The sequence below is a fragment of the Saimiri boliviensis genome, chromosome 7 (genome assembly GCF_048565385.1).
Source record: "Saimiri boliviensis isolate mSaiBol1 chromosome 7, mSaiBol1.pri, whole genome shotgun sequence".
Lineage (NCBI taxonomy): Eukaryota > Metazoa > Chordata > Mammalia > Primates > Cebidae > Saimiri > Saimiri boliviensis.
Genome location: NC_133455.1, coordinates 123042608 through 123064550, shown reverse-complemented (window position 1 = coordinate 123064550; position 21943 = coordinate 123042608). Strand labels below are relative to the sequence as shown.

Genomic DNA, 21943 nt, shown 5'->3' with positions numbered 1-21943 from the left:
AACTTGACTACATCTGCAAAGCTCTTATTTCCATATAAGGCCACATTCACAGTTTCTGAGGGTGAGGATTTCAACATATCCTTGGCGGGGGACACAGTCCAACCCAGAACACTGGCCAAGCCAGGAACGACCACTGTTGACACTGCACTGATCAAAGTGAAAGATGGTAGTGACCTGCACTGTGGGAGTGACAGTGGGATGGAAATACTTGGAGTCTAGGGATTTAGGAGGTGAAATTGACAAGAAGAGGTGCCACAGGCTGGAAGAGGTGCCTGGGACCTGCAGCTCCTGATGGATGGTAGAGCTCTTCATTGAAACCAGAGACTGGAGAGAGAAGTTTGGGGCCAGATGATGAGGTCAGATGTAGATGTGGTGACTTTTCGAGATGCCAGGAGACTTCTGAGCAAAGATGCCCTGTGGGCAGATAGCTTACAGGTCTGGATCTCAGGAGAGAGTTAGACTGCCACCCCAGACTTGGGGATTGTCCCCACCCCAATGGCAGCTGCAACCACAGAAATAAAGGGCAACCCTTAGGGAGAGCACGGAGATCTAGAGGAAACAAGAAGCAAGAAGGGGACAGGGCTGTCCCCGCAGGTCAGGGTGAGTCTAGGGTGACCCACAGTCCCAGTCTGCCCTGAACCGAGAGAGCTTCTGGGATGTGGAACTTTCAGTCTAAAACCAGGAGAGCCCCAGACAAATGGATCGTCGCTCACAGTTTGATCAGAAGAGCGTGGGACAGAACAGTCAGCAAGGTGGGAGAGAAGCCAGGGGCCCAGGAAGGCCAGCGCTGTTGAAGGATAAGGTAACATCAAGTGTTCGAGGCCTGGAAAAGGCCACTGGGCTTAGCAACAGAGGGGCAGCTGTGGGGAAAGCACTTTCAGGAAAGTGTGGACTCCATGTGGATACCACCAGCAAGGCACCAGAAGAGGGCTAAGCAGTAGCAAGTAGGGCCAGAGGGTCGTCACTGGCTCTTCAGTCCCTAGGGCTGTCACGAGGTACTCTGCCCATATATTTGTGGAGGGCTCGGACCTTGCACTCCTGCCTGTGCCAAGGTCTTGTAGGTGGGAGTGGGCAGCAGACTCGGTGACCACGGTTGGGGAGGACTCAGGGCCTGTCTGTTTGGTGTGTGCATCCTTTAGGGGCCAGAGGGAGAAGGGCCTGTGGGTGGCAGCACGCGCAGCTGCGCAGCAAGTGTGTTACTGGTGCAGTTGCCAGCAAGGGGAGCCTCCTTTATGCAGCGCTCCCTGCTTCCAGTTAAAAATACCCCTGCTGGGGGCCTGGCTGGCTGTGGACCAGCTTCCTGGGGACCAGCTCAGCCCCGCCTTCTTTCCCTGGTGGAAGATGGTTGGGTGTTGAAGGTTCAAGCTTCAGTCTCCAATGCAGGGGGTCCTGGGTCCAGACCCCCAGATCTGCTGCAGTCTCCTCAGGAGTACACACTGGGCAGCCCGCCGGCCGGTCTCTTCCCAAAACAGAACACCAAGTCCCTAGGAACTCACCAGAATTCCCCAGGGAGGGGGCGTTGGCCAGTGAGGATCCCTCCCAACAGGAGAAGGTTCCCTCCCACACAGACAGCCCCAGTTCTATCACTGTCCTGCCTGAACCAGCCGACGTATGAGGCACAACACAGGGAAACACAACTTCCTTTCTCCCCCAGAACAAGGTCCTCTCTAGTCTATCACAGCACAAAGAGGGAAAACCCAGGTCTGCCCGCTGCGGTTCTGAGCCCAGCATTTGTCCGGTGCTGTTGGATGGCCCCTGTCATTACTGTCCTCACTTTACAGACAGAGAACAGGCCCCCAGGTTCCGAATCTCACCCAAGGTCTGATAGCATTGACAAAGCTAACCCTGGTAAGCAGGTATTCTAATATCAGGTCAATGATGAAAATGACAATTTAAAAATTCAGTACACAGTTTGTATGAAGCATCTAGTAAGTTCCAGGCATGGGTCTAGGCCCATAGGATCTATCAGTAAACAAAGTTCCCAGCGTTTCTGGAACTTACAGTGGTGGGCCTCTGCGTTTGTCCTTGCATGTGCATCACCCCATTCATCTTCCCAGCCCTGCCTGAAGCCATGAACGGCTCTCTTAGAGCCCTGCTTTAGGAATGGGAAGCACTTTGCCTTGTCCCGGAGCCCCAGAGCTGCAGCCCAGTGCTGTCTGGCACCAAGCCCGTGTGCTTGGCCACCAAGCTTTGCAGCCAACTCTAAATCCCACACTTTCCCAGTGCCTTTGGGGCATCTGTGAACTAACAAGGCAGCACAGCATGCTGGGAAGGCTCAAGTCCAAGTTCGAGTTCAAATTCGGACTCCACTATTTATCTGTCCTGGGACATTAGGTACTACAGATTGAATTGTGTGCCCATACATTATATGTTGAAGCCCTACCCCACAACATGCTTGTATCTGGAGACAGGAAGGTAAGGAAGGTAAAATGAGGCCATAGGGGCTGTTCTGCTAGAATTGGTGGTCTTCTAAGAACAGAAAGTGAGGGAGATCTCTCTTTTTCTCCATAGTCAAGCACCAGGTGAGGGCACCACAGGAAGGTGGCCATTGCCCAGCCAGGAAGAGAGCCCCACCTGGAGCAGACTCACCTTGATCTTGGACTTCCCAGCCTGCAGACCTGTGAGACAATCAATTTCTGGTGTTTAAGCCACCCAGACTGTGGTGTTTTGTTACGGGAGCTTGAACTAAGACATTAGGCAAATCGCTTAATCTCACTGAGCCTCAGTTTTCTCGTTCGCTAAATGAGAATGCCAATACCTGTAAGAATTAGAGGTTAACATTTAGAAAAATAGCACAGTTCACGGCACACACTTGGTGTTTAGCTATTATGCATAACTATTATGAGGCCAGGTGTGGTGGCTCACACCTGTAATCCCAGCACCTGTATTCCCTCTCAAAGTGCAGGATTATTTTGGGAGGCAAAGGTGGGCAGATCACAAGGTCAAGAGATTGAGGCCATCCTGGCCAATATAGTGAAACCCTGTCTTTACTAAAAATACAAAATTAGCTGGGTGTGGTGGCACATGCCTGTAGTCCCAGCTAATCAAGAGGCTGAGGAAGGAGAATCACTTGAACCCAGGAGGCAGAAGTTGCAGTGAGCCAAGATTACGCCACTGCACTCTAGCCTAGGCAACAAGAGCAAAACTCCATCAAAAAAAAAGCTGTTATAATTAGACTAATGGGCATGCCTCATCTCTTTAATGGCTTTCTTTGTCCATTAAGACTTTTCTGATGGTGACCCATGATACACACGGAAGCATAAGAAATGCTTACATGAAACTTTCAGAAAATTAAACTTACCCTTACAATGTATGATGCTGTGATGGTTAATATTGAGTGTCAACTTGATTGAATTGAAGGATGCAAAGGATTTTTCCTGGGTGTGTCTGCTAGGGTGTTACCAAAGGAGAGCAACATTTGAGTCAGCGGGCTAGGAGAGGCAGGCCCACTCTCAATGTGAGTGGGCACCATCTCATCAGCTGCCACAATAGAAGAGGCAGAAGCGCATGAAAGGACTTGACTTGCTGAGTCTCCCAGCCTTCGTCTTTCTCCCGTGCTGGATGCTTCCTGCCCTGGAACATGAGGCTCCAGGTTCTTCAGCTTTTGGACTCTTGGACTTACACCAGTGGCTTGCCAGTGGCTTTGGGCCTTTGGCCACAGACTGAAGGCTGCACTGTTGGCTTCCCTACTGGCTGCACTACTGGCTTCCTTGCTCCTCAACTTACCGACGACCTATTGTGGGACTTTACCTTGTGATCTTGTGAGTCAGTTCTCCTTAATAAGCTCCCTTTCATATACACATATATCCTATCAGTTCTGTCCATCTAGAAAACACTAATACAGATGCACACTGATATTTTCTCTACTATTTTAACTCTTTTTGTTAGTGCAGATTTACAACCTACTAAATTTATTTTATCTCCCTAATGAGTCACATTCCAAAGTTTGCAAAACATGGAGCAAGATTCAGGTGGCAATCCTTGCCCATCACCCTATCTTTGCCTCCCACTGCTCCAGCCCACCTAGGGTTTCAGTTAACCCACTGTTGATGGGATAATCCCACGGAGCAGGGGAAGAACCAAAATGCCGACACTTTCATGCCTCTTTCAGTATCCTTAAAAAAAAAAAAAAAAAAAAAAAATTGCAGCCCAGGCTTTCTTAGGGGGCCACCTAGGAGATTCATTTCAAAGAAATGCTTTTCCTCCACAGCTCCCTGCAGCTCCCATTACCCCTGCAATGTTGTTCTCTAATTTATTATTTTAATTAGCTGCTTGGCTGTGTTTATAATCAAAACTTTTCCAGCCTCCCAGGAGCTCTGCCAGGCAATGGGAAGCACTCTGTGACTGGAGAGGCTGCCTCTGCTCCTGAAGCAAAGACCTTGCTCCTTCCCAGGGCACCAGGAAGGCTCAGCCTCCCGTGAACCCTAGGAGGCCTTAAAGGAGGCATGGGACCAAGACAGGTGGCAGAGAAGATGGAGGCTCGAGCCTGGCAGGGGAGTAAGATGGCTTGGGCGCATCACTTCAGTATCCAGGGGGGTCCTGGTGGGGCCTTCAGTTCACCTCTCTGCTGGAGCTAGGAAGCCCTTCCCCCCGGACAGTGTTACCCCACTGAACATGGCCTCTATCATCTCCCAGGCTTGCTAGCTGAGGAAGAACAGGCGAGGGACCTGGTAGCTGGTTTCTCTGCTGTACCACTTCTTGAGATGCTGAATGGCATGGGACTCCCCACAGCCTTTGGAGCACATCTTAGCTATCAGGATCTGCTGAGGGACAGGGCCATGGTTGAGGGGTGTATTAGTCCGTTCTCATGTTGCTGTGAAGAAATACCTGAGACTGGGTAATTTATAAAGAAAAGAGGTTTAACTGACACACGGTTCCGAATGGCTGGTGAGGCCTCAGGAAACTTACAATCATGGTAGAAGGGGGCAGGAGAGAGAGAAGGGCCAAGCAGAGGGGAAGGAGCCCCATACAACACTGTCGGATCTTGTGAGAACTCACTCTCATGAGAACAGCATGGGGGACCCGCCACCATGATTCAGTTACCTCCCACCAGGTCCCAACCACAACAGGAGGGGATTATGGGAACTACATTTCCAGATGAGATTTGAGTGGAAAAACAGCCAAACCATATCAAGAGGGATGCGCATTTGGTCTGCACAGGGCCATAGGGAGCGAGACAAATCAGGATGAAGCTGCTCCCAGCTGCCCTTCAGCAGCTCAGGGACTCCAGGTCTGCCGGAACCCAGGCACCGCTCAACTTGCTTCCTGGGCCAAGCAGCTTCATGCGCATCAGCAGCCCAGCTGGTAAAATGAACACTAAATTGAGCATTACGATTCTCGAGTTCTAGACTTCCCCTGGCTAGTTGTGTGACTGTAGAAAAGTCACTTTTCTCTGGGCCTTAGTTTCTCCATCCAGAATATAAAAGGGGTTGATTGAACTCAGTTCCCTCCTCCCTCCCTCCCTTCCTTCCTTCCTTCCTTCTTTCTTCCCTCCCACATGTAGGGCTCCATTGGACATACTAAGATGAATAATGTTTAATTGAGAGGCTAAAAGAAGAGACACAAGGTAGCAGACCACGTCTGCATGTGAGCACCAGGCTTGGCAGTGCACTACTGGGGCTGCAGCCTGGGGTTCAGCTGACTCTTCTGATGTGGGAATGGGGCACCATTCTTGCAAAGCAACCAAGCCTTGCTCAGACATGGTCCCCGAGTCCTCTCCTGAGCTCCAGTCTGTGTATGCACCTGCTCCTCTCTGAAATTAGACGCATTCTCCTCTCTTCCTAATGGCAATCACCCTAGTGATTGCTGGGCCTTTCCACCAGTCACGGGCCGGCGATATGAGGGCCGGGGCAGTGTCAGACGTGGGGCCCACTGTGGCCTGAGAGCCTGGCATCCTCATAGCAAGTGCACAGTGGCTGTGGGTTGAAAGAAAGAACGAGAATAGCCAAGCATTGGTCTGGTGTGAAGATCCTTTTCAGGGGCTACTGCGGGCCTTTCCAAGAGCTTCTTCCTAATGACCCAGAGGAAAGTCCATCGCGCTCAGGGACTGCTAGCACTTTATGGACTGTCCCTCTGAAAATAAAACAGCCATAAAACAGGGAAGGGAGATACTTGTTGTTGCCCCAGAGGCAGGTGAGGGGAGCAGATGCCGCTATTTCCAAAGCCTCCTACTATGCCCCATTCACGGAGTCCCACACTCACGTGGTGGCTCCCGGGTCCCAGGTGGTATGCTGGGCCAGGGGTTCTGAGGGGAGAGGGGGGAGTCTCCCAACTCTGTGCCAAGGGCTGCTGCGGGGTGAGCAGTGCCACAGGCGTGCAGGAGAGGGACGAGCTCAGCTGCCCAGCACAGTCAGAGCAGGTGCCGCGCCCGAGATGGAGCTTAACGTGTGAGTAGGAATTCAGTGGAAAAGGAAGGGCAAAGAGAACAACATGAAAAGGAAGGTTGAGAAGGGATAGGAGAGAGCCTCTCAGAGGCCCAGAGTTTGGTGACTTACCCAAATCTACACAGCCATAAACAGAGGCGCTTGGACTCGGACCCTGGCACTTCACCCCAAACTTCGCCCTCTTTACCATTCTACTCCTGCTGCCATAGTGAGTGTCTACAACGTTTATAAGAAAAGCAATGACTTTGTTCATGGCGATTAAAGCCCAGGTGTGGAGGAAGGAAAGCAGCAGCAGATGAAGCCAGAAATAGGTGAAGGCCAGACGTAAGAGCCCCGAGGCCACGCGGAAGAGTCTGGGCTTGGGGCTGTGGGTGTTGGAGCCCGTGGGGATTGCTCAGCAGGGGGTGCCTTGGAGATCAGCCCTTGAGGCACAGCGTGCCAGCCTGCAGGTAGAGCAGGAGCTGGGAGATGATGGTGGGGAGATAGAGACAGGTTTGAGGGCAGAGGGGAATTGGCTGTCATTGAGAGGAGAAGAAAGAGTCAGTAGTGACCCTGAGGTGTCTGGTCTGGTCTGGGGTGAGTGAGTGATGGTGCCATCGACCAGACTGACCTGGAAGGAGGGGCACAAATGATGTGTGTGGTTCCCAATGGGGGAACTCCTGTCCAGCCCAAAAACCTTTTCAGTCCAGTGTGATGCTTGGCACGTAGTAGCAAACATCAAATAAACAAACGGTACTGTCAGACGGTGCATTTCTGCCTCCCCCGCTGTGGGCTCCCCCGCCCAACCCCGACACCGAAGGTAGAGAACTCCCAGGGAGTCCTTCTTTACTGGGAGTCCCATGGTCCTGGCTCCTGCCCCTCCCCTGTCCTCCCCTCAGCTCTCGGCACAGAAGCCTTTCCTTCAGGCCCGCTGCCTTGTTTCCCTCAGGCCCCAGGCATGTGTGGCGGTTTAGGCTAACGCTTCTCCCTGTGATGATGTGAGCCGCACTTTGGCGATATTTCTCTCCTATAAATGGGAAGTTCCTAAAATTGCACGGCATGAGTGACCTGCTCCCCGCCCCCCCCCCCCACCCACCCACCCACTGGCCTGCTCGCGTCCTCACTGCCTGGCTTCACCCTCTGCAGGGTTTGCTGGTTAATCGGCCACAGGCCATGGCTTAGAGAAATGCAGTTAATACTCCGCAGAAAACCAACCCAGTTCCTACAAAGAGCCAAATACTGTAGAATCAGCTCTACGCCAATAGTCGTTAAAACCGCACACTGGGGTCATATCTCTCCTGCCCCACCAGTCCTCCGCTTCCTGCCTCTTCCACTGCTCTCTGCTGAACTGGGCAGTTCCCAAGTGGCCTGAGTAACAGCCGTGAGCCGCTGGTCCAGAAGCATCTTGCTGTAGGTGTCCTGGCAGCAGTTTGTTGCCCAGTACTCACAGGGATGGTTTAACCATGTGGAAGGGAGCTCAGAGATAGTCCCATCCAGTGCCCCCAATCTGCAGATGAAGAGACTGAGGCTTCGAGAGGCCAACTGTCTGTCCACAGTCATATACCCAGCCAAGGGCACAGACAGGACTGGCACCCTGCCTGCTGACTTCTGCTCTCCCTTGGCACCCTCTGGAGACCCATTCCAACAGGGAGCAGTTTTCCCTCTCTTGCTCAGTGGCAAGCTTGCTTTCTAAAGAGCCGATCGTGTCCCTGGCAGGAGCCCCCAGAGGACTTGCAGACCCCTGGCTAAGCGTAACCAGGCCCCAATGACTCAGATTCATCTGATTTCTTCTGGACAGCAACGCATGTAGATGTGTTGTTCTCTGGACCTTAATCGGGGCAGTGTGTCCCTCCAGACCCCTCCCAGACCCTGCCCCTGTGTGTGGCCAGGGACCCGGCATCACTTTGGCTGACCCTGGCCCAGCCAGCTCTGCAAGATCCCAGCACCATTTGCGTGGCCGGCAGGTGCCCTGGCAGAGAGCGGGCCTCCGTGGGCAGGATCAGCGCTGCTCCCCTCTGGGCTACATTTCTCACAGCCTCCAACTCCCCTGGGAGCCAAGGCTTTCTCCTTTCTTGCATAATCTGATTTTTGTCCCTTTAGATGAAAATTCTGTTCATCAGGATGACCCCACTTTCTACCTCAAAGCTTCTGCCAAAGAAAACACCCTAACAAACAGACGGAAAGGATGGGGTTCAGGTCCTGAACAAATCTCAGGTAACTCCTCCCAGGGGCGGGAACCCAGGGCTTTAAGGGGCCTCTCCTGGGACTGAACGTCTGGGAAGCCGCTGTGTTCTGCGAGGCTCAGCACAGCGCCACCAACTGGGAAGGGGAAGGCAGGAAACCCGGACTCCTATTTTATCATTAATTCCGCCCAATGGTTCTCAGCTGGGGTCACCCGGGAACGTCATAAAAAATTCATCCCTGGGTCCCACTCCCACGGACACGGGTGGGTCTGCAGTGGGATCTGGGTTTTTCATAGCTCCGCAGGTGATTGTACAGCGAGGTTTTAGATCGCCATAGGGGTGGAGGAGGCCTAGAGACCCTCAAGGCCGGAATTCATTAGGTGATGCAAGATAGACTTCAGCCCCTAGCCCTGAGGGTATTATTTTGTGTGGATGACCATTTCTCTGGGCAGAGGATACGAAGCTTTTCATCAGGCTTTCAGTGAGGTTCTGTGCCTCCTAATAGATTAATTGTCCCCAGACCAGCCCAAACGTATGTCTTTTGGCGACCCCAGACCCATATGCTCAGCCTGCACTCTGGTTTGAGGGACAGGCTTACGAAGCTTAACTGATTGCGGAAAATGCACGTATTTCTATAAAGAGGCTATTCCCATGAAAAGCCAAGATGCTTGGCGTTTTGCTGGAGTTAGATCAACTCAGTGTGGTCACGTTGACTGTCTCATGCTGTTGAGAATCTTCCTGGCACTATATGTGCTTTTGATTAATAAAAAATGAGAAGTGAATTATTACTTAATTAATGCACTGTGTTTGGTAGGCAAAAGCCCTCAAAACATAAAATCCACGGGAAAAAATAATCAAACGGTCCTTAGTGATTACAGGCTGGGAAATACTGGTCTACTATTACCCACTCCCTTCTTTGAGAGGTGAAGAAACAGGTCTGGAAGGTTCGAGGACTCTCTTTAGGTCACCCAGCTAGTTATACACAGTTGACCCTTGCCGAAACCTGCCAGGCATGCTGTAGGGGGTCAGAAAGAATTGTGTGCAGGATATTTTGCTGGAACACAGACTCAGGAAACCCCTCACTGGTCTTGTATGGGCCACAGACAACACTCACCCACGGAGACTTTTCAAACCTATTGTGTTCCAGGATTTCACTGAATCTGAGATATCGAGTGTAAGATACACTGCTGTTTTTTCTATCACCAAGAGAAAGTACTTCCAAGTGTAAGATGCCATCAGTCGTAAGATGTGGCCCAATTTTAGAGATGTTAAAATGTGAGAAACATTGTGCATTGTGGAATTGAAAAGTTATGATGTGTGAGCCTCTCCCATGCCATTTGCTGCAGCCTGGGTGGTGTCCATCCACCTGGTGGAGGAACCCGTGGAGATAAAATGGCACTTTGAAGAAATCATCTCCATTAAAAACACAGAAGTAGAGAAGCAGGCCCAGCCCACTCTGTGGGATCCAAGGACAGAGTCCTGGATTTGCCCGCGAAATAACTGGGCTTGCACCTCGATTCCGAAACCCTCCGCTGGTGTCATCTTGGGCACGTCCTTATTCTCCCCAAGCCTCAATTTTCTTATCTGCGAGACAGGGATAGCATGTCCCCTCCTGCCCTGCCCCATCTTCACGGAGCTGTTTCAAAGCTCAGAAGAGAGCATGGCAAAATGGTAAAATGCATGTCAGTTGAGTAATGCAGGTGCTGGTTCATTGCTAAGGACCACCTTCTGTTTGCTCAGCCAAGGTCTGTGACCACCCGGAACAGAGAAGTGGGAAGTGACAGGGTGGGTGACACAGAAAATCTTCCTGGGGCAGATGGGAGACGACTTGCAAGGAGAGGCACTAGGAGGTGTGAACAGAGCCCAGGAGGGCATCTCTAGCTTTGACAACACCCAAGACTCCTTAAGGAAGCATCTACTGCCCATTGGAGGAAACGGACCCATCCCTAAATGGGGCAGGGAGAGACTGGAAGACAGAAGTCTGCCTTCCCAGGAGCAAATGACAGAGATGTTCAGAGGTCCCAGAGGACCCAAATCCTGGGAAAACACTCCAAATAGTCATCATCAGGCACCTTGAGGACATTTGCACACATGCACTGTGGGCCCTGCTGAGTACAACAGTTATGAAAGGTACTCAGCTTCATTGCGGGAAGAAACAGGCCACCCCAGCCATATTTCCCAGGCACTCTAGTTTCTAAGAAGGCATCCCCCAGACCTGCAAATCAGAAATGTCCCATCCCTGCCCCTTCTTGTGACTGAAAGGGAATCAGACAGCACAGAAGTCTGTCCTCCCTCTTCCTGTGGCCCCAGGGGGCTCCAGCTTGTCTAGCATGGTGGCCCTTTCATCACGGAGGCAGCAAGACTGAGCGAGCAGGCCCTGGGCTCTGAGACCTGGTCCTGGCCCTGGCTCTGCCCCTAACTCAGGTCACTTACCCTTCCTCCGTGGGCCTCAGTTCCTTCCTCTGCACCACAGGGAGGGATAAGAGGCCCAGCTGTTCTTCCCCAATGGGCAAATATAAGGATTGAACAAGAGGCAGTGCTCAAAAGGGCACCACCACCCCCCCATCCACCAGGGAAACCTGGACAGAGGGAGGGAGCGCTCTGAGGGAAAGAGAAGCCAGGGTGGCGGGAGTTGGGAGGCAAAGGCTCAGGTATATTGGTCATGCCCAAAACTGCGGTCGTTTTTCCCCACCTCATCTGCAGTAGGAACCGTGGTAAGATGCAGAGAATCAGGAGTCAGACACGGATTCAAACCCTGCAGCTCGCTCACACGTGTGAGCTCGGACAAGCCTGCAAACCTCCCTCAGCCTCCATTCCTCATCTGTAAAAGCCGGGCGACACAGGCTCTTAGGAGGCCAGAGTTGAATAAGACAATGCACAGGAAGCACCTGGTACCCTGCGGGCGCTCAGGAAATGACAGCTCCGGAGGCCCCCCACTGCCCGTTTCAACCTGGTGGTCTCCTGCAGGTCAGCGGGGCGGCCGTCCTGGCCGTGGGCATCTGGACCCAGGATGTCCCACCTCAGCCTCCTGGCCTCCAGCACCTTCGCTGCCTCTGCCTGCATCCGCATCTGGACGGGTGCTCTCGTCATGGTGACCAGCTTCCTGGGCTTCAGCACCATCTCCCAGGAGCGGAATGGCTGCCTCTGCGTGGTGAGTGCCTGCCCCATGCTCTGCAGGGAGGGGGACCCTGCACCACCACCCTATTTCCCAGTGAGCTTTCCAGCATGTAAGAAGGGCTTCAGCCCTTGAGTGGGAAGGGGCTGAGGCCATGGGACAGCCGGAGAGGCGGTGGCTGCTCTCGGGCCTGGGGTTCTCCAGGATCTTAGGACGTAAGCCAGGAGGCCAGCCTTGGCAGCTGCAGTAGGGACTCCTCCGCAGCTCAGCCTCTCCTCCTCCTCCTCCTCCTCTTCCTCCTCCTCCTCCTCCTCCTCCCCTACCCCTTCCATCTTCTCCCTTCCCTTCTCCTTCCTCTCCTCCTCCTCCTCCTCCTCCGCCCCTTCCGTCTTCTCCCTCTGCTCCTTCTCCTTCTCCCTTCCCTTCTCCTTCCTCTCCTCCTTCTCCCTCTTCCTCTGCCTTCCCTTCCTCCTCCTCCTCCTCCTCTTTTTCCCTCCTCCTCCACTCCCTCTCTTTCCTCCCTTCTCTTCCTGTTTCTCTTCCTCCTCCTTCCAGACTTGATCGTGGCAATTTTCAAAGACATGCAAACATGTTAAAAGCGCTGTAACGAAGCTCCATCTTCCCATCGCCCAGGGCTCCACGGTCCACCTCCATTCCCTGGCCTGCACCCTCCCCTCCATCCTACCCCTCCCCACCCCAGGGTGGGTTTGCAGCAATCCCAGAGAGCAAATCATCTGTCCATATTTCAGCAAGTTTCTGAAAGAGCAATGATTTTTTGAAAACATTTAAAAAACAAATACTTCAGTACGTACTTCTAAAACTTAACAACCCTCTTTTAGAAAACATGGTAACATTACTATTATCATATCTAAACACAATTAACAGCCTATTCCTTCATATCATGAAACAGCCAGGCAGTTTCAGATCTCCCCACCTGACCCTTCACTTTTCTTTTTTAAAAAGTTGTTTGAGTCAGAATCTAAATCAGGTCCACGTGTTAAAACGGGCTGATGCGCCTCCTAAGTCTCCTTTAGTCTCGACGTTCCACCCTCAAATCCCTTTCTCTCCTTTTTCCTCCTCCTGCAATGTATTCGATGAAGAAGAAGGTCATTTGTCCTAGCACATTTCTCCCAGTCTGGATTTTCTGATCACACCCCCGTGATGTTGTCTAACACGCCCACCTGGCGGTTAGATCCTGATCCGATCCCCCTGATGTGGATGTTTTGGGGAGCACCTTGTGCATGGCTGGTGTTGGGAAGCGGGGAATCTGCAGCTGCCCAGAGTGTTATGAGGGAAGGATGGGGTGGAACGTGCAGGGCCAGAGGCCTGGAGTCCAGCTCAGGACCCAGCGAGACCCCAACTCCCTCACTCTCACACCCTGTTGGCAGAGGCAAGCTCCCTGCTGCCTGGGGCCTTTCTTCACCCCACGGTCCCTCCTGAGGGCCAAAGTCCAGTGTGTGGAAAGAGGAGAAGAGGACAGATGACGCTGGAAAACATCCAGACTAGCAAGGAAGTGTGAGCGGCAGAGCCAGCCCAAGTCTCAAGGGGACATTAGGCTGAGCCTGAAAGGAATCCGACGGAGGAGAGAAGCCTCAAGGGTCTCTGTGCTCTCCTTCTCCGGCTTCCCGGGGTCCGCCACAGACTTTGCAGCCTTTTGCACAGTGACCCAGGAAGCCAGCGGCAGAGGAAGCTGCTGCAAATCCTGTGGGCTGTTCCCTGCTGCCTCTCGCCAGCAGCGACCTAGTCTCCGGCCGTGGCTGAGAAGCTCCTGTGTCTGGGCCTGCAGGACAGTCCTCCCTGAGTTGAAGGGAGGGAGAGCCCAGAGCCAGGGAGCCAGGACAGTGGGTGAGATGGGCCTGAGGGGGAAGGCCCCAGAGCATGGGCTTTGAGCTCTTCTCCAGCACTGGGGCCTGGTGTGCCGGGAGCCAGCCACACCCCCACCCAGCCCCCCGGCATGGGGCCTGGCATGAGGATTTCCAGCATCCTGGCCAATGCAGAGTGGCTCGGCTGAGGTCCTGGAGAGTCCAGTGGTGCATCCCAGACCTGACCAACGTAGCTGGATGGAGGCATGCGGTGTGACAGTGAACCGGGCATGGAGTGTCGCCTGGGGGCGGAGATGCTCTCTCTACAGCACAGACCAGCCCTTAGGGAGCCTGAGGATGGCGGGACCAGTGCTGTTGGGCCCAGAAAGAGAACCTCTCTCCTCTGCAGTGCTGGCGAACCGCTGCGTCCTGTCTGGCTCCGAGCCCCTCCGCAGGTATGGCCTTCAGCTTGGCCTCAGGCTTCAGGCCGAGCCTCCAGCCCTCACACCTGGAGGTCTGCCCTCAGACAGGCTGCCCAGCCGCGTGCTCTCCACTGCCTTCTTCATTCCACCAGGTCGTCTTGTTGAGGGAGGACAGGACTCACCTCTGGACAGCTCCAGAGGGAAGGCAGAAGCTCTCACCAGGAACCTTTCTTCTGACTCAGAGCCTTGGCTCTGAGGAGCCCCTGAAGGCCAGTGGTCCCTGCAACATGGAAATCAGCCCCCTGTGTTCCTCCCAGGGCCTGATTAGAACACAAATGGCCAGTGTTCAGCCAGAGCCGCCTATCTCTGTCCTTACTATAGCAACCTGCAAAGTCCCAGGTAATCTGAACTCTGTGCCAAGCACTGTTCTCAACACTCATGCGTGTCAGCTCAGTCCTCGCTGGGCCCCAAGGAGCAGCTTCTTCTTACCATGTACATTGACAGGGGCAGGAAAGTGATTTGTCCGTGTGTGTGTGATTGTTTTAGGCGATGGTCAATCAGGGACGGCCACGAGACGGGACGCGGGAGAGGCGCAGGACACTAGACTTTCCCAGACTCAGGCCCCACAGAATCACTGCACACCCTGCTGGGAGGGGCCACATGGGAGGAGTGCCCAGGTCGCAGGCTGCACCAAGCAGCTGGGGAGCAGAGAGCGGCGGAGGTGTTTTTACTGGGGGTCAGAGTGAACCACACCAAAAACGGACACGAGGGGGTCCCACTAGTGCACTAGTGGAACTAGGGGGCCAGGGCTGAGGAAAGGCAGAGGGACGGGAAGCTGAGCGAGGCGGGGATGGATGTATGCAGGTGGGGAGGTCTGTGCAGAGCCGTGGCTCTTGGAGACCTGGCTGATTACAAGGGAGGGCTCTGTGCAGGTCCCAGCCCAGACCCCTAGGGCAGGAGACCAGGGTGTCATGGTGGGACCCCAGAAGGCTTGGGCATCCCAGTGCCTCCTTGTTCCCACTATATATAAGAAAAGAACAGCACGTCTGGGTTAGAGCATATTTGGTTTGGAAGGGAACTTGAGGATCGCAAGGTCCAACCCTCCATCCACAGGTTTCAGGCTGAAGGACACTGGCTGGGTGAGGCATTGATGGAGACATTCAGAATTATTGGCTTTGGGGGAGAACAGTCTAATCTTAAGAGCTCTTCCCAGAGAGCATTTAGGTTTAGCACCTGACCACATTCTGCTCTCCGAGCCACTGATCACAGCCTCCCCTTCCACACTCTGTCTTACACAATCCGTTGGCAAGATCTGTCCAGCCATTGAGGCTGATCCATGACGAGCAGATGTCTCTGGCCTCCCCACACACAATTTGACTGTCACTTAGTCTGGATGGCCTGCCCAGAGGGGACCAAGCCCTAAGCCCAGGAGTGTGCAAGAGAGATGCGGCGACTTAGTGAAGGTCATAGTCCTGCGATGGCCTAAAGGCTTCATGGGCCTCTCTTGCCCTGCGTTCCCGAGCTTCAAGGAGTCAACAAACAGAGAGAGCCTTGTCATCCCTCTGGGGCTTGGGGCAGGGCTAGGGCAAGGTGGCTGTTGGACAGGCTGGCATGAGATACTATCCTTCTCAGCTCCACTTTACCCACTTCTGTGGAGACCTGCCTGCGTTCACTCTCATCCCACATAGAACCAGGGCTCTTTCTGGCTCCAGTCACTAAACAGACACTTCAGGGAGGCAACAGCTTGAAACTGAAAGCAGAAAAGAAGTGCGCGTGTACATATGCAATCACGAATGTGTGCACACATACATGTATGCGCAGCTGCACACGCACATACCTGCACGTGCATGCACACACACCTGGCCACCAGTACTGGACGACAAGGACAGCGTCTCTGCCAGCGGGCCCACGAATGGAAAACCCCACGCCCTGGAATTTGCTTTCTTGGCGTTCCCTGCCCTGGTCTGAAAGAACCAATGACAGAGGGACGGGACGTTCAGGGACGGAGCATGGGGTGAAGCAGAGGAGCTGAATAACCCACATCCCAGCCCACCAGCCCCCGGATTACTGAGCACTTGATTGTTTAAGCCAAAAAAGTGGCTGCAGAACCTTTCTTGGGCTAACACAAGTAGGAATGTTTAAACCCATTTACAGTCAAGAGTGCGGTTAAGGCAGCATACACGCGTTGTAGGCTTCTTGGCGATTCCTTCTCGGTTTCGTTTCTTTTTTTCCTCCCATGGCTAACTTCCTTTTGAAACCTTGAATCAGCTGAAGGCTCAAGGAAGCCCCAAAGGAGAAACACAGTGAGTCTAGCGCTAGACAAAGGGGTCCCCAAGGAGGAGAGGGAAAGATGAAAGACCAGGCCTCAAATGCAGTACATCCACCTTGGATCAGGAGGGAGCGGGAGGCGAACACGGGAGTTTCATGGAGCTACCCAGAGAGGGGCTGTCCAGCTCCCACTGGGGCACGTCATCTGTCCTAACCCAAACCTTCCTCTGAGCACATCTGCAGCCCCTCGAAGTCACTTTCTCGAGAAGGAAATGCTCGTCAGAGATAGGAATAGCACATCTTTGCTGGTGCTGAAATGATGATCAGCTTGGTCTCAGAAATCTGCAGAGAGGAGATGGGAATAGGGTTTAAATTATTCACCCCAGATCTTCTCTTTTAGAAAAGGCTGCATGAGAGAGACAGATAATTCAGGCCATTTGAGCCTGAGGCCAATGACCAGGACAGATGCCACCTAGATCAAAAGAAGAAGATATTTTTAGAATTTTGAATGTGGACTCTGAAAAGTTTTGCATCTTAAGCCAAATGAAGATCATGATGGATGGTTCAGACTAAACTGGGTCTTTATCAGGGGATGGATTAAAAAGTAAGAAGTTCTAGAAACTAATTTCTGAAAATGAGAGGAGCCAGAATTGCAGCACTTCCATCAGATATGCCAAGGCTTGGTCAGCCCGGGGAATGGGGTCCAGAATCAAATAATATCTGAGCTCAGTCTCAAGCTTTTGTGGAGTTGCCCAGCTTGCTCTGGGGCCTCAGGTAAGTCACCACCTTCTCTGCTTTGCCACCTTGGCATTGCCATTTTCTATGGGACAAGGCGTGAGGATAAGAAGGAAATATTTTCAGGGTTTAGGAAACAAGTCACCACATTATATAAAGATGGTAAAAATGTGGCTTTAATGAACACTCTCATTCTCATCACCATCACCACGACCAAGCTCCGTTGAGAAGAGACCTAAATAAGTAAGAGTTCCTCTCACACCCACTGCCCCCAGGGTCCTGCAGCTTTGGCTGGGCCGCATCCTCTAAAGAAGCTGGGGCAGGTGGGAAGTTCGGGGGAAGCTGGGTCCCTGGGTCTGGGAACTGCATCCGCCCCTCATTTCTCACCCACATGTTTCTTTCTGTTGCTCCGCCAGCCGCCCAGCCCCACGGCAGGCCTTGCCTTGCCTGTTTGGTGGTATTTTCACCTTTGCTCAGATGCCCCCATGCTCTCAAGATTCTCCTACAGCCAGGGCTTGGAGAATCTCCACCTTCTCTGGCATGAGCCTCTCCTCATCCAGGGTGACTTGTGTGGTAGAGTCAGGGGAATGGACAGGACAACCCCTGAAGCCTAAAGGTTCTTTGGGACGCAGGATACAAACATCCCAAAGAGCCAGCCTTGAGCTGGTTGCACGAGAGACTCATAGACTATGTCAGCAGTCAGCTCTCTCGACTGCAGTGGGTGGACCTGATCACCGCGACCTCCAGCAACACTGTTGCAACGGGGCAGTTCTTACAGCCAACGAGCTCCCGCACCAGCTGCCTCCAGTTCTCTGCGACCGAGGCTCCATCTTGCACTGATGGGCTGCCTAACGCACCGGCCTCAACAAGCATTTTCAGCACCTTCTCAGCGTTTCCTGCTCTGCTGGGCACAGAGCAGGGTGAGAAGGGGAGAGGAAGAAATGGACTCCGGTGCAGTTCTAAGCTTGGATTCCAGCGAGGAACACCAGGTGCCTGTATTAAAAGGGAAAGGACTATGCAGGTGGTTTGAATTCATGTTTGGATTTGGTCAGAGGCTCTGACCTCTCTGGGCCTCAGGACTTTTTCTAACCTTTAGGCTGCCCTGTTCCCTGGTATCTCCTCACTCTTGTTCTTGGTAGCCTACCCCACCCTCCATGGCCAGCTTTGTCCTAGAATGAATTACCACAGCTAGGGCCCCCCCACCAGTCCTGTCCTGGGCCCTTGCCACTGCTCTTCTCCACCTGCACCCTCGCCACCTACACAGTCCCTTCTGTCCACCCATGTGCACAGGTAACTGCAGGCTGCATCACCTCTCTCCAAAGCCTGTGAGAAGACAGCCGTGAGGACATCTAGTACTTTCCAGGGAGGCTGGGAGGAGGCAGCAACTGATCACCTCCCTATACCTGAATCCGCTGGGTGGCAGCATCCTCTGAGTCCCTGGGCTGTTTCTCCCCATGGGGCATCTGGCGCTCATCCCCCAGTGTGCTGGCCAGGCCCTGCTGCCTTCTCTGGGTGCTGCCCTCACTCAGCCCATTCCAACTGAGCTCTTAGTAGTCCCAGCTTGAAGCCCAGTGGATGCCTGTCTTGGGCGTATAGTTCTGGAATTCTGTTATTCCAGGCCTGCCCTGACCACTGCACACACACACACACACACACACACACACACACAGAGACACAGTGTGATCCTCTTAGACTCCAACATTTGGACTGGGGCTTTGGATGTCCTTAGCCACATTTTCTCTTTTTTCCTATTTTATTTTTTAAGAAGCAGGTCTTGCTATACTGTCCAGGCTGGTCTCAAACTCCTGGACTCCGCAGTCCTCCTGCCTCGGCTCCGAGTTGCTGGGCTTACAGGTGTGAGCCAGTGGAACTGTTCAGCTGCATTTTCTTGATGTGCTTGTAGAATGCCTCCTGCTTCCCCACGGTCCAGTTTGCTCCCTCCCTGTCTCTTCCAATTTGCCCTCACTCCGTCTCGTCTACCGCTCCCCTTGTCCCAGCCCTGGCCCTCTTCTCCTCTCCCAGCCCCCGGGGCCAGAACTGCATGTTATTATCAGAAATTGGTGAGTACATATCCTCTCGTCCTCACTGGAGAGCTGCTCCCAGTGGAAAGGCTGAGTCCCAACCTCCGGCATAGCTGTGGCTGGATAGCCCAGGCTGCGAGCCCTGGGCTGGGGCCAGGAGGGGTAGAGGTCACCTTCAGCCTTCCGACAGTGACATCTTGTTACAGGAATGGCTTGTGGCTCCCAACTCCACATCCTCGCTTGTTTGCACACACAGGCCAGGCAGCTGCCCCTCTGAGCTGCCTCCAGTCCATGGTTAATTGCCAGAAAATAATTCGCCCTGAGGTCATTGCCGCTTCAACAGCTGGCTTCATCTTTTCCTGTTTGGCTGGTCGTTCTGGGCTCCCTGACCCTCCCTTCACCTCCTTCTGTGACCCTCTCACACACAGCCGGCTGGATAGCCTTCAGGCTGGGCTCCTGTCCCTGAAGCTTAACTTGGCAACGTCGTGATCCTCCTGCTGTGCTGATGCCACACTGTTCTGAGAACAGGCTAGTCCCTCCACCCCGTCGCGACCTTCCTGGACACTGAGCCTCCACCATCAGGCTATCGTTTGCAGGAAGCTTTGCAAACACTGTCTCTCTCTAATCATTCGTGATGGCTGGAGAGACAAATGAGGAATGCTTCCACAAAGCTCCCTTCTTCGTGGCAGAAACAGTCCAATGGAGAAATTCTGAAATTCCAGTTTTACGAAGTTCTTCAAACTTACCTCAAAGATGGCACCCACTGAGGCTCAGTTGCCCTGCCTCTCATGCCCCAGTGCATCTGCCCCAGAAATGCTTGTCTGGGGCTCAGCTTGCCCCCACATGGCATAAGTCTCTCCAAAGACTCCATTTCTAGTCATCTTAATGTCACCGTGAGAAATATTTCTGCGTATTTCCTGCAAAGCCTCTCATTAAAGAAAGTATTGGTTTGATTCAGAAAATGCTATGCTGTTCCAACTTCATTTTTGATTTATAGTTTTAGAAAGTATCCAACTTTGCTTCTAGTTTCAGCTGTTCTGTTAAAGAGTTAATGAAAAAAAACCACTATGCTCCAGGGAGGGAGTAGGAATTAACGCTTGGGTCCTGCTCTGTGCTTAACACACTGGTTCCCTCTGCATTTTGTGCCTGAAATGGGATTGTTCTTCTGAAAGGCAGATGCTAGAAGAGCTTTCTTTGGGATTCTCATTACCCGTTTCCATCAAACCAGACCATTCGCTTCTAGAAGGCCCATGCACGCCTGCAATCCCAGCACTTTGGGAGGCCAAGGTGGGTGGATCACAAGGTCAGAGATGGAGACCATCCTGGCCAACATGGCAAAACCCCGCCTCTACTAAAAAAATACAAAAATTAGCTGGGCATGGTGGTGCATGCCTGTAGTCCCAGCTACTTGGAGGCTGAGGCAAGAGAATTGCTTGAACCCAGGAGGTGGAGGTTTCAGTGAGCTGAGATTGCACCACTGCACTCCAGCCTGGAGCCTGGCGATGGAGTGAGACTCTTATCTCCAAAAAAAAAAAAAAAGAAGGACCATGCAGCCCTGAGTCCCTGAGTCTGTAAGGGGCAGACCAGTCACAAAAACCAGAGTGGAGCTGGAGGTGGACGACTGGAGTTCACTGGGCAGGTTCAGTTCACACCCTGGTTCACGGGGTCCGGTCCATGAGGGCAGAACAAGGTACAGGTGAGAGCCAGGAGGGCAAGCAGGGATCCGAGGGTGCACAGCGCCAGGGAGCAAGACAAGCAGAGAGGCCCAGAGCCAGAAGGACATTCCAAAACAAGGATGCTAGCAATGAGCTCACAGGGCACGGGTCAGAAGCTTCTGGCCCAAGGCTTTGCAGAGGCCATGCCTGAGCTGAATGTTGGTGGCGGAGCAGCCAATAACGGAACACAGATGGAGACAAGGTGGGGAATTCCAGGCAGGAGGAGCAGCCAGAGAGAGCACAGGGAGGGAGGCTGGAGGCTTTACTGTGAGGGGCTCTGTGCACACACACGGAATACTTCACAGGCTGCAGAGACAGTGATTAGCTTCTGAGATCAGTAAGTAGAGTGAAGGGTGGAGGGGCAGATGCACATTAGCCCACGGCTGTGAACCCAGGACAAGCCATGGGGTGGAGGAGCAGGCAGGAGACGCTCCACTACTGCTGGCAAGGAGGAGGGCAGCCTGCAGGGGGTGCTGCCTGGAGCATCACTGGCCTACGCCATCTGCGTGCAAGGACACAGAAGCTCAGCCCACAGGGCCACCATAGATGGCACTAAAAGGTTGTGTCCTATACAAGGGGACCACAGAAGACTGGTGCCCTGGACAGTTGGCAAGGGGCTGAGTGAAGGGCAGTGAGGGATGCTTGTGTGCCTGGGGTTCCCCTTTTTTTCCACCTATACCCACTCATTCCTCACCTCTCCTGACACCCTGTCCCCTGGGGGAGCACCTAACACCCCTGCATCCACCTGAACCATACCAGCCGTCACATGCTGAATCCCCGCTAAGTCAGCCCAGTGCTCATCCATCTATCCCTCCGCGCAGCTGCCGTTTAGTGGGGAAAGTATCATGCAGCAGGTCTGCGCACAGGCTCGGCAGCCAGAATTCCTGGGTTCCACGCCTCGCCCAGCCATGGACTTGCTGTGTGACCTCAGGCAAGATACCTAGCTTCTCCACGCACGTGTCCTCATCTAGAAGATGAGGCTGACGCTCGTGCCCACGTGGCAATGTGATGAGTAATGCTAGTACTCATCTCTGAGGGTGGATGGGAGAGATCACGCAACGTGCTTGCAAGGGGGCCGGCACCTGGGAGCGCTCATACATGTTGGCTGTCACCGTTGGGGCGCACCACTGTGCGCCAGCCTCTGCTCCATGCTCCTGGGCTGCTCCCATGAGCAAGGCGACAACTCTGCCAAGGAAGGGTACATTTTTTTTCTTTTGAAAAAAGAAAGGGATGCTTTCTGCTGCTCCCGCTCTGGAAACACTGCATGCCCCTCTGCTCGTCTACTAGGTTTGAGAAGCAAGGCCAGCGTACCCTGAGTTG

General features: G+C 53.3%; 1 protein-coding gene across 7 annotated transcripts in view; it reads left to right on the top strand.

Moving 5' to 3' along the window:
- Positions 1-21943, top strand: part of LOC104649958 (uncharacterized) — a 56388-nt gene that overhangs the window by 32404 nt on the left and 2041 nt on the right. For 2 of the 7 annotated variants that reach the window (XR_012518614.1, XM_074403399.1), the window contains exon 2: positions 11513-11696. Coding sequence is in view for 3 of the 7 variants with exons in the window: in XM_074403399.1 (XP_074259500.1) it covers positions 11513-11696 (184 nt within the window). In the remaining 4 variants the exon portion in view is untranslated. Of the gene's footprint in view, positions 1-2511; positions 3762-8462; positions 8577-11248; positions 11697-19114; positions 20193-21943 lie in introns of those variants that run through there. The other 5 variants (XR_012518617.1, XR_012518615.1, XR_012518616.1 and 2 more) reach the window with 5 other exon arrangements.